This window comes from Columba livia, chromosome 3 (assembly GCF_036013475.1).
Source record: "Columba livia isolate bColLiv1 breed racing homer chromosome 3, bColLiv1.pat.W.v2, whole genome shotgun sequence".
In the NCBI taxonomy this organism is placed as follows: domain Eukaryota; kingdom Metazoa; phylum Chordata; class Aves; order Columbiformes; family Columbidae; genus Columba; species Columba livia.
Genome location: NC_088604.1, coordinates 64,604,032 through 64,622,306, shown reverse-complemented (window position 1 = coordinate 64,622,306; position 18,275 = coordinate 64,604,032). Strand labels below are relative to the sequence as shown.

Here is an 18,275-nt window from a genome sequence, read left to right as displayed (position 1 = left end):
GCTGTCCAAGTGCTTATTTTTATCTGCACAGTGAGCAACTAGCTTAACTGGTAAAAATCCAGTGGATTTATGATGTGCTATCCTGACTTCCAGCTGTACTGCTGCTGCTGAGATTCCGAACCCTGGGAATAGTGGGTGTCAAGTGCAGTAAAACATTAGCCATCCACACTGATTGAATGGAAAGGTTTTTGTACTAAATCAATGCATTTAAGTAACATGCGGAATACCACTTTCTTTTTTGCTTGAGTTCAGCAGTTCTTTTCCTCCCTCTGTAGATGAAAGTGCCTATGTAATGATTTTATGGGTCGTGGTCAGGAAGAAAAGGCTATTAAAAAGTGAACTTGAGGGGCAGGAAGAAAATGAGCATCATTGTCATTAACAGGCCGTTTCAGAAGGGTCTGGTGAATAGCGTGATGGATGAAAAGCGTGTTCTTCTGCCAGTTCTTGGAGAGTACCGGTGATCCTGTGCGCCGGTCATCATAAAATTAGGGCCCTGTAGACTTTCAGCTTTGCAGGTAACAAATAGAGCAGAAGAACACTACATTTTCACCAGGCTAATGTCACTATTAATAAAATCCTAGAATGAAGATGGTGATATTTCAATGTCATGTATTCACCTAGATTTAATAGTGTTTTAAATTTTTTCAAGACCAGGCTGTATGGGGCTTTGAGCAACCTGGGGTAGAGGAAGGCATCCTTGGCCATGGCAAGGTGGTTGGAACTAGATGATCTTTAAGGTCCCTTCCAACCCAAACCATTCTGTGGTTCTAGAATCTGTAATTTCATCTCTTCATATACCCTCTTACAAAGCACAATTATATGCCAGCAATGACGAATATGTAATAATCTTACCCCATTTGCCTTTTATTGCCAAAATAGCAAATATATTAAAAATTAACTAGGTTGCAACAGAGTTCTTAAATTATTAAACTAAAATTATTTTCAAGGATTTTATTTGCTTTTTGTGTTTGCTTCACATAGGCCTTCTGCCAGAATATTGTTAAGCATAGGCTGAGTTCGACAAGACTGCTTGAATTTTTATATATGTGTCAAAGTATTCTGCAACATGAAGCTTTAAGTGCCAGATTTCACTGTGTGTTGTCCTGAAAACTGTTGGCTCAGGGCTCGTGTCCTTTCTCTGCAGTGGAATTGATCACCATAGTCAAGACTACACCAGTAAGTTTGGGTTGGAGGAATTAGCCCACAGTTCATGAGAGCAGAATGATCCGTTTCATGGATATGGTTGATTTATTTGGTTTTCATATGTTTACATGACACTTAGATCTATAATAAGAGTAGAATATATTTTCCCAGGAAGCAATTCTGTACTGGGGACCTAGTCCAATCCTGTGAAACCATTTCCTGCAAAAATGAAAAGTGGCTTTAGCTCCACGCTTCTGTGTGTCTGTGATACAACACAGCAGCATGCAGTACAGAACATTAGTTTTAATTTTGTATTAAATCCCAGCATTTTCCTGCCCTCAAGAATTAAAAAAAAAAAAAAGCAGAGCGAGGATGGCAGTTGTTACAGGATAAAACAGTCTCTTTGGTTTGCATTTGGACAACATCTAGCCCAGGGGCTAATGAAGCTCTGGTCTATGACCCGAGCATCAAACTGCTGCCACAGTAAAATGTCCCTTAAATGCACTCTGGAGAGCAGTCAGATGCTGTAGTCAGTTGGCTCTTTTAAGACTGAGGCAGAATAAAACTTCCTGTGGATCAGTAGAACGTATCAGAAATGCACCCTGTCTCCCTGACTTTTCCTACTTAATTCATAGAATCATAGAATTATTTCAGTTGGAAGAGACTCTCAGGATCATCAAGTCCAACCATAACCTTACCTAACTCTAGCACTAATTCAGCAGTAAAACTGTTCTGTTTGGGTGTAGCAAAGAGAGAAACCACTACTGAATATCTTTGAACCACAACCACAGAACTTCACAGTAACGTTAAACCCCCCGTTTGTTGTTTTTTTTTTGTGGTGAAGTAATATGAATTGGGTATTTGTGCTTTGTGATCTTTAATGTTGTTGGACTCATTTCACAAAAGCACTTTGCTTTCTAGGTCTCGCTGGTTTTAATCCTACTTTTTAAAGAGGTAGCATCTTCAGAATGGGATGCATTTAGTACCTCAAGAGTCTGGACCTCAGAATCCAGACCCACATATGCTACAGCCTGTGGAGTTAAGACTTAAATAGCAAGTGTATCTACTGAAGTTCCCTAGGTAAAATAATTTCAGAGGAATTCAGAACAATACATTTCAATTGTCTGTACAAGAAAAACTTGATTTTAAGATACTATTTTTAATATTGTGAATCGCACCTGTGTCTCTAAAGCAGAGAGCAAAACTAGCAGGTAGTTCGCAAATTTCCCTCTTTTGGGCTTGCTTAGAAATGGCAAGATGTCAGAGCACTTTGTTCAGCAAACCTGGACAAAGTGGACCAGAGTGTCAGCAACAAGTATGCACATCTGTCTTTGGCAGATTGTTAGTAGGCTTTTTTGTATTTTATCTTCATTACACTCTTGGTGTTTCGCTTTGTTTTGTTTTTTCTTCCTGATTCCATTTGCTGCTTTGGTTTTCGGTGTCATCTCTCTGGGTACAATTCTACTCTGCTGAGGGGGAGCTGGAACCAAAAATCCCTTGGATATGGAGGGGAGGAGTTGTTCAGCAGTGTTGTACAGCTGCTCTTGCCAGGCTTGTACCCACTTGAAAAGTGTGGGCTCTTGGACTTGGCTGCCTGACACGTCCAGCTGATGTGGGCTGGCCTAGCATCTGCTGCATTCATTGTGTTTAATGCTGCATCCATCTGTTTTCTGTCAAAGCCACTGCCAACAAATTACTAATCTATTAGAGAAACATGGAAATAAGATTGCACTCCTCATTCCTGGCAATTCCTCTCGTATTTTGTTTGGCTTTTATTTTGCCCTTTTTTTTGTGGTCTAGGAAAGGTATAATAATAGGTAGTTCTTGAGGTACTGAGGAAAGGCTTAGGGGGGGAAGAAACATGGAAAAAACGTTTAAACTTATTTTCCTTCCTGAAAAGATACCGCTTCCCCGTGCTTTTGGACCTGTATCCCTGGAGATGAATGATGATGAGCTATTTTAACTGAGTCACATATTTTTATGGAGAAGATTCCACTGTTTTTTCTGTGTTGTGCTTACACTGGAGAAACCAAAACATGAAAGAAGAGACTTTTTTGTCCCAATTGAAAATAACATCAAAACAACAATAGTGTTTAGCATTGGTGTTTGCTCCTCCAAGCATGCGGCTGGACCGCACTTCGCATACCCTAACTGACAAAGCAAATGGGCTTTGTGTAAATTGGACTGACAGTAGCTCCCAGTGATTATTGATATCAGGTCTGCTAGTCCAGGGATGGAATTTGCTTCACTTCGGGAAGCAGCATTACCAATAGCATGTACATAAAATGTGTTAACTGGCCATGTGTAATCTTTGAGCGGCACATATGCACCATCTTGCTGCATTACATTTTTTCTTGCACAAAGCAACTGGAGAACCAGAGCAACATCTGAGTTGTGTTTTAAACCTTTAACACTAGGTAGAGCAGTGTGAAACTAGTGAACCCTTCAGTTTGTTGTCACATACGTTGAATTAGAAGTGTGGCTTCTGATTCTCAGCAACCAAAACTCTGGCTGTGGGGGGAATGGCTAGCAGAACAGAAAATAGTCAGCTGCTAGCGGCCGAGCCTGGAGGAGCAGGGGGAGGAGAAGTGATAGGGCAGTCTGAAGTCAGCATAAAGCTGAATCTGGAGCCTTTCATCTCTGTTGAACCACATATCGGGGATCCTTTTGTGAAGACCCTCAGGCAGAAACTTGGTTTCTGAAAGAGAAGAGAATTGTTGCTCCGTTTCCTTGGGAAGCGTAAGACTCACGCGTTCTTGCTGCAGAGAACTTGTAGCAGAGTGAGCAGCTGCTGGGTGGGGAGGACGGCAGGATTAGCCAAAGCACAGTATCAGGAGCATATGAATTAATTATGTGTGCATTCAAATGATGGATGAATATATTTATTTTAAATATAAACAGGATTGCATGCTACTGACTCCTCTGCCTGTTAGCTGAGGCCCGAGGAGAGACATGGCTGATCTCCATGTTCAGAGGAAGAGTCCAAGGGCTGCTGCCTTTGAACAAGCGTGGGAATATCTGAGAGTAGTCAGGAAACTCTGATCTGCGGCATCCCACAGGGAGGGAATGGGTCGCCTTTCCACTAATCTGGATGAGATGGAAATAAAGACAAGTCAAAACTGATGACTGAAGTAGTGTAATGTGATCTGTTCCCTAAAATACTTTCCTATCATATCTTTACCTTTTTTTTCCTCTTTCTCATGCTGCTTGGGTCTGTTTCTATAACACTGAATACTGTACACTCGCTTATTTTAAGCTTTCACATGGTAGGAAAATCAGCACTCAAATGAGTGAAGCTGCTACAAGCAGAGCAGTTTGCTCCCGTGACAACATAGATGGGAGTGAGCCAGGTTTTCGTGCCATCCTTCCTAGGGCACATGTTTACATTAGCATCTTTATGCTGCTGCTGATTACTCTTGTAATACTAGTTTTCTCAGAAGTGGTGCACTGTAAGCTACCAGCCCTTCTGCTGCCATAGCCAAAGTTTGAACTTAACAGGAAAGCTGGGTAAGGCGGAGGGAACGGGAGTGTTTCTCAGGGCCCAGCAGCCATCCTCACCAGTCCGTGCCAGAGTGTCTCTGACACAAATGAGCAGAATGATTAGGAGCAGGAAGCCGCTGAGACTAGCCCATTGCTGAAATTGCAGAAAGATGAAGGATGAGAACATGAAATTACAAAAATAAGAATCTCCCTTGAGCTTATGTAATAAGTTTCTTACATGCCACGTATCTCTTTACTGCATAAGACAGTTTTGTACTGTGTGCTATGTTGTCAGCCCTCTGGAGACTGTACTTTTCTGTTTGCTGTTGTCCCATGACATATATTAGGCAGAAAATGTTTGAGGTTCACATGATCATTCAAGTTGGAAGGGTGCTCAGGAGTTCTTCTTGGCTGACCTTGTATTCAAATCAAGGTCAGATATAAGATCAGAGCAAGGTTACTCATGACTTTATCCAACTGGGTCGTGAAAATTTCCAAGGTGGGGACTCTGCACAGCCCCCTTCGGCAGCTTGTTCCACTGCTTGTCTGTCATCATGGTGAAGAAGTTGCTCTGACATCGAGGCCAGCGTGGTTCGCTTTAGTTCACATGTGTAAGTTCTGCAGCCGCTAATTTCCTAAACAGAAATATTTAATGTTTTTTTCTCTCTGCTTTTTATCGTTTTGTTCAGGAAACTACTCCAGACCACCGACGTACAGCGGTGTGCCCAACACAAGTTACAGTGGCCCAGGACCTGGCATGGGTATAAATGCCAACAGTCAGATGCACGGACAGGGGCCGAGCCAGCCTTGCGGTACCATGCCCCTGGGTCGGATGCCATCAGCCGGGATGCAGAGCAGACCATTTCCTGGAAACATGAGCAGTATGACCCCCAATTCTCCTGGCATGTCTCAGCAGGGGGGTCCCGGGATGGGCCCACCCATGCCAACTGTGAACCGTAAGGCACAGGAGGCGGCTGCGGCAGTGATGCAGGCTGCTGCAAACTCCGCTCAGAGCAGGTATGCCTCCAGGTGAAAGGAGTTTAAATGAGTGGGAATGTTTTTCTTGTCATTTCTGAAGGAATGGCACTCTATATGTGCATGCGTATGTATTTATACGTATTCCGTCTGTGCCCTTATCTCTGGGAAGAGATGGCATGTGGGAAGAATATTTTTCCTTAAACATAAGGGGAAAGCATGTTAACATGCCTAAGTTGCCCTCTTGAAAAGCAGCTGTGACAATGGAGATGACAGCCACTTCCAGTTTGGTTTTTGACACGGTAGGCTTTAGGAAAACCCACAGGGTTGCAGTGACATTAGGAGTCAAAAACAAGCTCTGCAACTTAAAACTGATTAGCTGTATATGTATGTATAATTTCCAGTAGAGAGAGGGCCAACATGTCCTTGGCAGCTTGCCCCTGCCAGAGACTAAGGGAGCTTATGAAGCTGCCCATCAACTCTTGCGTTTGCTGTCCACGCTGTGAGCAGCAGTGCTGATGGCACATCTGCGGGATGTTCTTGTTCCTAGTCAGGCATGCAGCAGGGAAGAGAAGGGCAGGCTGAGTGGAGCAGCTGGAGGGGAAAGGCAGGAGAAGGCATAAAAGCAATCTGTAATTACCTGGAGTTGATAACTGTCACTTATGCATCCCTAAGAGAGGACTTGCAAACAGGACTGTGGAGGGTGGAGCCATCACCTGTCTTTTGGTCTCTCCTTCGGGCAGCATAACTGCACATTGACATTTGTACATGGATTTTGGCAAAGGCACTTTGTCGTCCATGGTTATTTTTAAGATACCTGAATACTTACAATGAAATCATATTTTCTGGGAAATTTTTCAGATTAAATAATTTCCACATTTCCCTGGACTCAAGTAGCTCCTGGTGTATTTATTTTACTTTTTTGTTACAAGAAGTCCCATTACATTTGAGAATTACATGAAGCTGTTTGTGCTGTTCTGGTGAGCAGGAGTATGTGGGAGCGTGTGTGTTTATTAAGCATCTTGCATTTATTTATGCATATGCATACACAGATGCACATATATGCATACAGGTATTTATCATTGAAGACCAGTGTTTCTGGACACTAGGGTTGCTCTGATTCCACGATGCAATGCAAAACTAGACACGGGGCTAATGTGTCCCTGTTTCTGTTGCTTTCTTGTTTTGCAAGCTTGGAAGGCAGGTGGCTTCTAGTGATAAGCAATAGCAAACTTTAAAAACAATAAGAGTAAATTTAGTGTACTTCATGTTATTCCTCAGTAAAATAGAACACACTTCCTTAAAACAGACCATATTCCAGCAGGTATCTGTGAATCAGCGGTCAGGTTTTTTTAACAGATCTGTCCAGGAGGATTTGCAGAAGTCTGCTTCTGTCTGTCTGGTTTAGGCTATAAGCTGATAGGTCAGGCACAAAGGAATTAATGAGTAGCTGCAGGAACAGTTTATAATCATGTAATGAAAGGAAAAGCTCACATTTGTTGGTCTTTACAGCAAGAAAAGACTTGATGTTAAGCGGAAAGTATTTGGTTGTGATTCAACTTAGGCTTTGGGCATAGCATGTGGTGTTTGATCGAAAACTAGTCTAAATGATTACTACTCTTATCTCAGACCTTGCTCCGAAGTCAGTTTTGTAAAACCACTTTTGGTTTCTAGCCTGGGCAAAACTGCACCATTTCGGAGCCTTTCCATTCCATACTGCCTGTTCCAGTGATCCAGCATCCCTGGAAGTCAAATTGCTATTGCAAATACTGGCAGAAGGGCTATTTATAAACTGCAAATCAAGTGAAAGCTGTCACAGCCCTCTGATGCCAGGGGGCTGCCAATACAGTTTTCCTCTTTGATCCCAAGTCAGCTGTACGGGAGAAAGTGTAATAGCTTTGGCTATTCCTGCAAATCCTCCATGCTTGCATATGGAAGGAATGTACTTGACAGTGATTCAGATTTGCAATACAGAGGCTGTTCTTTTGGTTTACATTAGGCCACCACACATTACGTCGCCTGCTTATCCAAGCCAGTCTGGACTGGCAGATGCCCCATGTTTTTCTTTGAATGTCTTGACTTTATAAGATTCAGCTGTGAGTTTCAAAAACTCTTGGATTTTTATTACTATAGAACTCACCTCTCTATGTAGAATCAAGAAGAAAATGAAATGGTTGTGTCAGAGTCATGGTTACACAGCAGTATTTCTGTACAAGTTGATTGTGATCCCCTTCAAGATCAGCTTGTTGAATCAGTAGCCAAGTATAAATAGGAGAGAGAAATTTATCTTCAGCTGTTAATCCACAGGATCTATCCTTTACCAGTACAGGAGTCTCATTTAGACATAAAAAACTGGTTTGCCTCTGCCTTGCCAAGCTACACCAAGCAGCTGTGTAAAATGAATTTAAATGGCATGCATCAGAATAAAATCACTTCCACTGGGGCAGAAAATCAATGTTCATTAACCTGGGCTGAATGATCAAGATCTGAGCGTCAGCCAGTTGTACACAGGTATCATTGTCAGTGCAGGCCACCACCCTTTTGATTAGAGAAGATATAAAATCATATAAATAGAAGTGGAAGCTCTGGAAGATAGTGAGTTTACATTATTTGAATTAGCCTTTGACCTCGCCTTGAGGCCTACTCTATGTTAACCTTAGATTAATTTCTACAGCTGTGTGATACCTCCCCTGTAACCTAAAATCTTGTGTCTTGTGCATGCAGGCCAATGTTTTCCAAATGAGGCTAAAGGAAAGAAAGGTCTTTTCAAGACCTCTTAATTGAACCAGCAGTATCTGTGGTTTCACACTACCCAGGATATTTAAGCTTGGTCTGGGTAACAGCTTAGAGCAGGCAATGCTAAATAATTCTCTGATACCCTGTACAGTAATTCCCCTTATTTTCAGGAAGACAGTGTGAAAGATCTACAAAACAGTGTTTTCCTTTTTATATCTGTCTTGGTCTCAGCACACCCATTGTAAGGTCTGTATGTTGAAGACCTAACATATCCACTGAACTCCAAGGAAAGACGTTTTGTAACTTAGGCTTGTGTTGGCCCAGCCTCAAGGGCTGGTTCTGCTGCTGGAGGTTAGAACCCAGCAGAGGCCTCTGAGGACCAGGTGGTTCCAAAAACTAAAGTCGTTTATCACACTGTAGTTCTTATAACAATACATGTATTTATAGTGATAGATAAGAATTGATGTGTGTACAGACCTGCAACACAGTAAACCTTCAGTAAAAACAAACCATTTTAAGCTAATGAGATGACGTTTTCCCTGTTGATGTGAAAGGCAGCAAATTTAGCCAGTATCTTCTAGTAGCAGCCGATTTTGAGTTCCTCAGTTTGTAGATGCCCAACTTGAAACTTTTAAAAACTGGGTGTTCACTGTCTGTGAGCTTTTCTTTCTATTAAGTACCCAGTACTTACAGTTGAGTACGCAGTACATGCTGTTGAAAATTATTAGGTTGATACCTGAAGTTAACAGATGTTTTTGGAGCTAGATGCTTGTCATCATTTTCAGCATCTCTCATGCTAGCAATGAGTGTCATTCTGAGCATGTCTTCTTTGCAGTTGAAGGTGTGACTGTAGTATATAGAAAGGTAAAAATGTAGTTGCAAAGTAGCCACCTTACATACTGTTTGCAGTGTGGCCTTAGGAAGACGTAATTCAGCACTAGGTGACTGTAAAATACACATCCAGCTGGATGCTAAAATGAGGCTCTTGCTGGTGCAACTGTGGTTATCAATACCTGAAGTAATTACTATAAAACTATTTTTGATGTGCCTACATGAGGAGCAGTCCTGTCTTTGAAGGCAGCGTCTTTGACTTCAGTGTACTGTACCGTAATATGATTCTCAGGATTGCGAGTTGCAATTTTGTAAATTAAAGCAATTTTTTTTATAGATTGAATGAATTTAGAATTCAGTGTCATTGATTTTAGAGCAGACAATTTAGACATCGTAGTTCATTAAACTGAGGAATTGGGACCCAGCTTAGCTATTTGCAACCTCTGGCCATTTAAAATCCTGGCCATTGGGTTGCTAAATTGAAGTGGATATTTACATTATCGTCTGCTGCTCCCCGTGCCACCTGAGAAGTGGTGTTCAGTCTCTGTAGTAATGTGCGGTGTTGCATTGCTGTGACATTCCTTTAGGCACTCTAAAATGTGGTTCTGGTTCTAAACTGCTTAGCAGCTGGCTAGATACTACAGCCTCATCATGGTGAGGTCGGAAGAACAGAGGTAAGTTTTCATTCTGTCCTAAAACTGATCTATAAAAGCTGCACTGATATTAGAGAATCTCTGTTGCACAGAGAAACAGCTAAAAAATTAGTGTGAGTTAAAAATGTGCATTCTATGAGTCCCCTTTTTAGTCTGCGTGTGTGTATATGTGCACATGCACACTTGCGCACATACAGGCAGACTAACCTTCCATCAGCATTTCTCTCCTGCTATGTATGTATAATTCATATTCCATGTCGTTGGTGCCAGCAAAGCACTTTTTCCGTATTATTTTCTCCAACAGCAGGGTAATGCAGCACTGCTGATGGACTAGAAGGTACTGGTGAGGAAATATAGTAATGGACACGGTGCATTAAAATGTCAAAAGGAAAAAGAACGAGGCGGAAATGGGGAATAAATTTTTTAAAAAGAATAATAATATAAATAAAAAACAGAACTCTTATAGGTGTTTTACATGCTAGAGCCTGTCAATTTCTACTCAGTATTTTCCTGTCTGGCCCTTTTGATCTTGAAACTTGGGTTTAAAATTCTAACTGTGGTTTTAAAAGCTGCAGTTATGTAGCAGGAAGACTTGAAGTGCTACAGTAAAACTTATCCTCTATAATCCCTGGAGAGAGTGTATATTTTCCATTGTTTTCCCTTTTCCCCTTAAGCTTGGAGGTGCTGTTCTTCTCTGCTGGGAAGTGCGGTGGAGTGCAGGAAGGTTAAGTACTCATTCAAGTTTCTTTGCTTATTCAAACCAGGCTACTTCTAGATGAAAGGCTGCCAGCTGCGAAATCCCCAAAGTAAACTAGGCTGACATAGGACTGGTAGCCATAATTGGAGCCAGTGCCGGGCCTTTGAAATAAGCCCCTCGCAGAAAAGCTCTTTTTGCTGGGTCTTTTATTTCGCATGCAGTCACAGGGGTGGGAGTTATTCCTGTTCAAGATCAGGCCGTTCACAGTTCTCCAGTCTCAAGGTCTCTGGCCATTTCCCTCTGTCCCGCTCCCCTGAGCTCTCCCACACTTCGGGTTTCCTTTAGAGATCCTGCTGGATCACCCTGGAATGAGCCCCAAGTGGCTTTCTCTTAGTGCTCCTTGAATACCCAGGCAGGTCATTGCAGTCCATGAAACTGCATTTGACTTCCCAAATAAAAACAATTCTACGAGTCATTTCAGCTGGATGAAGTGGTTTTGCTTCTTGGCCCAAGTGACTGTGCAGTGTTTCTGTGAGCTCCAGGTGTCTGCTGTGCTTGCTCCACCTGGGGCTGGCAGCGTTTCAGTAACGGCTGGAAGATTTTTCTCTTTACGCCAAGTTTCTGTGCAATTTGAGGGATTAAAGTCCAAATATTACTGCTTACTGTAACCGTAATTTCTAAGAGAGCTATCAAACACTATTGACATCTTAATATTTTTCTTCCCCCTTCATGAGCAATAGTCATTTATATCAAGCTGACTTTTTTATTCTTTCTTCCTTTTTTTGAAAGGAAACTTCCTTTTCTCACGTTTTTGATTTTCAGAGCACAACCATATATGGCTTTTTTCTATGATGTATTAGGAGGGATGAAGTACAGCTTAGCTTATATGCATTTATTATAGTAAAGGGAGAGCTGGAAATCGCGCTTTTGTGATTATTTTTGTTAATGGAGATGCGTTTTGTCGATCAGCTCAAATAAAATCGTGTAAGGATTGGAAGAAACTTTGCATGCCAAGCTAACCGAAGGCATTTTTTGTGGGAGACTGAGAGAAATATATTTTTATCTAGAATTTTGTTTTGCTAAAAGGTAAATCCATCATTTTGGAGCCCTGAGTGTCACTGTGCTGCAGAGCTCATGCAGGCAACCCGTGATTTGGGAAGACTTTTTTTTCTTTTTTGGTTACTCATCAATCAAGTAGACTGCTGTATGCTGTTCGTGCCATGAGAGATTAACCACAGATCTCCAGAGTCCTATCCTTCCCTCCTTCAGAGAGTAACCATTCTTAAATTGTGAAAACAGGAGTCACGAATGAGAATTTTAAGTCATCTCAAAGATACTTCTAATTACATTATTACTGTGACAGGATTGGTTTTGGATCGATTTGGTTATTTAGGGGAGCTGTTGCCCTACTAATTATTTTGAAACAAAATTTCAGTGTAGGACTCCGTGTAGTTTAGTAACATTCTGCCTCAGAGTTGGACGTTATATAGAAATTCTGTACTTCAAAATATGGTCTTTAGAGCGTTAAGAATGTGGTCCTTCATCAATTGTTATTTTAGATTCGGTACTCTTTCTTGGGTGCTGAGAAATGTTTCAGATGAGGGAACTGGATTTTCACACTATTGGGCTTTTTACCTTTTAGCCAGAAGATCAACTAGTTTAAATCACAGCACTAGTCAGGGGGAGAAAAATAAAAAGACCAAAAACCAGGAGAATAGCCATCTGTTTAATGGTACTCACGAAGAAGGCTAATTCCGCGACTGCTGTGTGTGATTTGGCACATACATTGTGCAAGTACAAGACTGTGATTGAACAGCCTGAGATTTTTGTGACAGAAAGGGAGAGACATAAAAAATGGTAGGAGGGTTTCAGGGTTTAGAGGAGTTTAAAGGTTTTCGGTTGTTTTACAGTGGTGATGGTTGAGAGAAAATTAAACAATTTTTTTTTTTAGCAATGCTACCCGGGGAAATATGAGTGGGAAGAGCCCTTTCCTTTATTGATGGAGTTCAGATGGGAACATTGGTTCTAAATGGACATATAAGTAACCTTGTAAGAATCGTATTAAATGGTAACATAGCAGCATTAAGATCTTTTTAACGACGGCCAGCGGTTTCACTAACAGATTGAATACCTGCTGCAGTTTTCACAGTAGGTTTCAGGCATCTTCTGAGACAAAGGTGAAGAAAAGAGCCAGCTAAAACCATACTGACATATGCACCATGTCGCTCTTGTGAAGCTGTCTGGAGTAATCGTGGTGGTAATAATATTGATAAACATGTAACAGCTCCAGGCCAAAGTTAGGTAAGTGAAAATGTATCTGTTGGGAAATCCCTTTGGAGAGCTTCCTGGCCCTGCTGCTGCACATGCATGATTGTGTTGGGCCTGCTGTCAGCTGGGTGACCTTTCACTGTGAAAAGATACACGGAAGAGCTGCCATGAAACAAACAATCGAGATTTTATTAGGTTTTTAGTTGGTTGCCAGCACGGGCAGCTCCATGGAGCTGCGATGGTGCTCAAAAATGGTGTGGGGATTGTAAGCATTGTAAGAATCTGGTGAGAGGTGGCAGGAGGTCCTTGGTCCCCTGTGGGAGAGGAGGGAGCTGAGGGGTCAAGCCTCCCCAGAGACAGAGCCATACTGGAGGAAACGGGATCAGTGGCACACATGGTGTGTCCTTACCTTTCTGTAGCTTTTTAGCTCCACACTTCTTGTGACCTCTTAGCTGTTTGTGTGCTGGGAACAGACTCTTACCCGCTTTTCAAGTAATCATTCTGGGAGAGAGTTCATAGGGCCTTCCGACTTCTTGATACAGCTGTTTATAACCATGCACAAAAATAGAAGGTGCATAGTGAGAGAGTCATATGAGTCATTCCCATTTTGATACCGAGTCACGCCGGGCTAAATCGCCGTTCTTGGCATTCTGGTTCAGATTGACGGCATCAAGCTCCTGCTCGCAGGCCAGATCGCAGCTGCCCTCTTACCCATCACACGCCGCTTGGGCTGTAAGAACTCGGTCTCCTTTTAGTGCTCTGCTGTTATGTGTGGTGGGACAGTGCACAAGCAGCTGCCTTTAGAGCTGCTGCTTAAATCCCTGTTGTCAGGAAGGTGGGCAGGGGTCACTGAGAGCGGAGCTTCAATGGGATTACCAGCCGTTTAACGAGGCCTGCTTCTCAGGAGTCCTATGTTTTCTGTCACACAGCATTGTAGTGTGTTTATCCAGTACAGGTTGCACTGAGTACAAAGGGCTTGGTTTATTCTTATACAACTAAATTCAAATACGGAGGTCTTGCTGTGCTTGTAAGAATGCTGCGCAATAAAGGCATTTCAAGGAATCCCTGTGGGTTTGAAAACTGCGGTCACCATGAAGTTCAGAACAAAAAAACTTTAATTAACACAAAATGAGCATTATAAAAGCAAAATTAAATAACTGGAAGCTTAAAAAAAAAAAAAAACAAACAAATAAGCAAACAAAAAACCCAAAATACCACAAACAAACAAATAAAAAGAAAGTACAGTATTTCACTAAATGTCTTTAGTGTTTTTCAGCCACACACCCTTATATAATTAGAATCAAATGAAGTTAAGGACTTATTTTTCTGCAGGCTTATGCTATGCTTTCCTCACTGTATTCAACTACTTTATTATTCTGCTGGCCATATTTTAGACCATTATTAATCTTGGATCTCTTCCTCAGTTTTTGCTCTCTGTAAAATGGGATAGGGAGATTTATTCTGATCTCAGCATGCATTCAGCAGTACGAATGTTGTGTACTTCTGTTATTAGCCTTAATACTTATGAATTACATGTGCTTCTTATGTTGCTCTTCCAGTGTTTGATGTGGTGTGACACTCCTGCATTTTATTGGGCTTTAAATTACTACCAAGTAGGTAGCCCATCAGGCAGATCTTTTCGTTGGAAAAATGGATAATGTGATGACAGTAGCATGCCAACAAACAAAGCTTTGGTGGCTGCTTTTCTGAGGGACTGAGCATTGAATCAGCCTGGTAGGAACAACTGATTTTTAAGTTTTTTCTCCCTCCTTGATTGTTTCTTAGTGACGTCTAAGTAATGGTGATGATGCTAAAGGCACAAGTATTTGCGTAAACAGAAAAAGAATATTTAGAAAGGCTATTTCTGTTATTCTTCCAAAAAGTATCTTACACAGTAATCTTTAGATCAGCCAGATGAAGAGAACAGGCCGTGTGCTTGGTCAGACTGCAGTAGATTACAAAGTGATGTGTACCATCACATAATTATGATGCTAGAAAATTATTCCTCATTTTAGCATTGCCATTTAGGCCTGGTCATTGGGAAGAACAGTTTGGTATTGGTTCTGTGTGCCTGATGTCGGCAGACACGTGCACCCCGGTACAAATCTGGATGCTTTTTTGTTTATGTTTCCTAATGTTTTGTCAGTGTCAGTGCATTTCAGAGCTTTGGCCACCCCTTTTCATGCATGCACACACACAAAAGTATGACATTTTCTTTTTCCTTCTAACCTGAGAAATGGAAAAAATGTCATGGCAGACGTAACACCTGTCACATCTCAGCTTTTGTGGTTGCTTATTTAAAACTTTGTTATTGCAAGTGGCGAGCTTCCCCACTGAGCAGAAGACGACATGTAAATCCAGGTTAGTATACTTATAGTAGCAGCTAATAAGACAGGGATACTTAGCTTTCAGATGTAGCGATGTTAAATTTGTTTGGTTTGTTTACGTGGGAAGTGCCTTTAATGCCTTTTTATAGCTGCTCAAGCCAATATTTAGATTTTGTGTGTCTTGGCCTTTGCTAATCACACCGACACACCAATCAACTTCAGTCAGAGCACAGTAAGCAGTGTTGGAGTTTATTTTCCCTTGCTCTCTTCTCCCTCTTCTAGTTCTCCCATATCCCCTGGTGACAGAAACCGTTTCACTTCTCCAAGGAAGCCTATAATGTAGCAGGAAGGAACATCCATAACAAAAGAGCATATGTATCTGCATGCACATGTTTATGTGTAAATTTTCCAGGGAGAAAGCATTCACAGGTCTCACTCCTGAATTACTCTCATTATAATAACCCATTTGGTGTCAAAGTATGACAGATTATAAGCGCTTAAGGCTAGTCCCAGCTCAAGACAGATGTAAATAAAGTACTTCTGATTATTGTGCAGGTCAGTGTGTTTAAATAACAGCCCCCCAAATCATGCTTTGACATTTAAAAGAGAGAGGAAATATTGTCATGCTGCAGACCTGGCACAGATAAGCACAGGGCAATTTGGTCAGTACACGGTGATTTGTGAGTGCAGCCCAACGCAGTCATTTTCACAGTTTGTAATCAAGTAGCCACCTTAGCAGTGTGTCAGCATTAAAAAAAAAAATGTTCCTTTTAAAATGTTTACACAAATTACTCCCCTGAGGTGCTACAGTGCATTCGCTGCAAAACTGATGTAGGTTAAAGATCTGGAGCAGAAATGGCAAACTTCCATGAGCTTTTTTTTTCACCAGCCGGTTGCTCAGGTGACCAGGTCACAGTACCAGGATAATTTTTCAGGTCCGGTGCCTATGGCAAGATAACTGGGAGAAATCCCTGTGTTAGTGAGTGCAGTGGGATGTCTCAGAAATCACAGCGTAGAGGCGCCTAAAATTAATAACTGGTGTGAGCTTGTGGCCACCAGGATGTGTGAGGTGGGACTCAGTGGCAGCTCTTCCCTGCCTGGGCCATGTGCCCCATTCCAGGTCGTGTCCTTGCAGCTCTGCTCCTTCAGCATCGCCCCACTGTGCCACGCAGCTGGACTGGAGCTTGCCCCGCTGCTGGCCAGGGTGGCCACCTCGGAGCCTGGCCCTGCCTCACTGCAGCGTGCGCAAGCAGAGGAGCTGGAGGAAGGCACGTTGCTGGTAGCACCCTGCTTCTGAGACTCCCCTGTGAACCCCTCTGTTTCCATCTTTTCTGCCCCAAACTCTCCTCTTCTCCAGCCCTTCTAGACTCTTCACCTGTGAACGTGTCTTCTGTTCTCTGCACATTTCTGTGCTTGACTTCCCCCATTGCTCAGGCTGCCACAGGGCTTGTTACAGACACTAGATCATTTTGTCTGGCTCTGTGAAGGGCTTTGCTCCAATGTTACAGGTTTAGATGTAGAGGAGAGCACCAAGTGTCAGTTGCATGCCAGAAAATCCACACAATGTGATAGAACTTGATCCCTCTGCACACAGCAAAAACCTGAGCTTTAACACGTTTCCATGTGAAAAGTTGTTTCTTCATTTCTTGTCCTGCTGAGAAGCATAATCCACTTTCATCATTGTTCGTAGCTAAACCACACCTGCCTCTGAACTCAATTTTTTAATTAGTCTATTCAGATCTGAGAAAGACAACAGTAAAAGTGTTCATCACATGGAAGCACTGAGGAGGTACTAAATCGCACACGAGCAAGTATTAAATGTGAGGGCTACAGAGTAACTTCTGTGTAGGGGTCAGAGTCAACACACTGATCTGCTGGTGGTGTCAGGTCCAGTTAAAGGAAGACACCTCAGTGTAAGAGACACTGCTTGGCAGCTGTGATCACTCATGTGCTCCTTTGTGTTGTCAGTGCTTTTCTTTCTTACAATTTCTTTGTTCTGCTTTTTAACAATGACCAGATCTCACATGTAATCTCCTCTCTTTAAATACATGGACTTCTGCATTAGTTCAGAAGACACAATTAGATGCTACAATTAGTGCTACTTGTTTTGCAGGAAAAAAAAAAAAAATATTCAGTGCAGATTAAGCTTCAGGTAGATGTCAAACGAAGGAAAACAAAAGAGCAGAACAGGACGTTCTTAAAAGGGAATATTTTGAATTTGACCAGTTTTACTTTGGACCCGATAACACACCAGACTATCAACAGCACAATGAGGCTGACGGTCTAGGATCATGATGTCATTCAGGCTGGAAGGAGCCTCAGGAGGTCTCTGGTCCAACGTCCTCCTCAGTCAGCTCAGCTGAGAGGTCAGGGCTTCATCCAGTTGGGTCTTGAAAACCTCCAAGGACAGAGACTGGACAATCTCTCTTGAGTCACCAGATCTAGTGTCTGACTGTTTTCACTGGGAAATGGGGTTCCCTACATCCAGCCTGAACTTCTCATCTTTTAACTCTTACCTGTTGTGTCTCATCCTCCTGCCATGCCCCACTGTTGAGCACCCAGCTTCATCCTCTTACTGGTCTCCTTTTAGGTGCTGAGGGCTGCTGTCATGTTCCTCTCTGTCCCCAGCTGTCTCTGCCCCAGACCAAACTAGCCCTCGTCCTTCAGCCCCCTCCAGGGTGAGTGCTCAAGCCCTGACCATCTAGGGCGCCCTGTGCTAGACTCACTCCTGTTTATCATAATCTTCCTTTTCTGGGTGTTCCAAAACTGAACACGATACTCTAGGTGGAGGCTAATGAGTGCCGAGTAAGGAGGGGATTATCAGTTCCCTCCATCTCCTGGCTCTGTTCCTGGTCACCCAGCCCAGGATGTTGCTGGTCCTCTTTGCTGCCAGGGCGCTCTGCTGGCTGAGGCTCAGCTCCCTGTCTGCCAAGGTGCCCAGGGGCTTTTCAGCAAAGCTGCTACCCCCAGTCAAGCCCCAGCCGGCACCACAGCAGGGTCTCATCCTTCCCAGGTGCGGGACCTTGCACTTGTCCTTGTTGACTTCCATGAGGTTCCTGTCAGCACATTGCTCCAGCCTGTCTGGGTCCCCCTGGGTACACCACTTTCCTCAGGCGTAAAAACTGGCTCTGGCATTATGCAAGTGCTGCGAATTACAGAATTGTC

General features: G+C 42.6%; 1 protein-coding gene across 10 annotated transcripts in view; it reads left to right on the top strand.

The window, feature by feature from the left end:
* The window catches only part of ARID1B (AT-rich interaction domain 1B), a 327,313-nt gene that overhangs the window by 261,005 nt on the left and 48,033 nt on the right, over positions 1 to 18,275 (top strand). For all 10 annotated transcript variants that reach the window (XM_065057320.1, XM_065057323.1, XM_065057318.1 and 7 more), the window contains one exon: positions 5,313 to 5,640. In XM_065057320.1, coding sequence (XP_064913392.1) covers positions 5,313 to 5,640 — 328 coding nt within the window. The remainder of the gene's footprint in view (positions 1 to 5,312; positions 5,641 to 18,275) is intronic.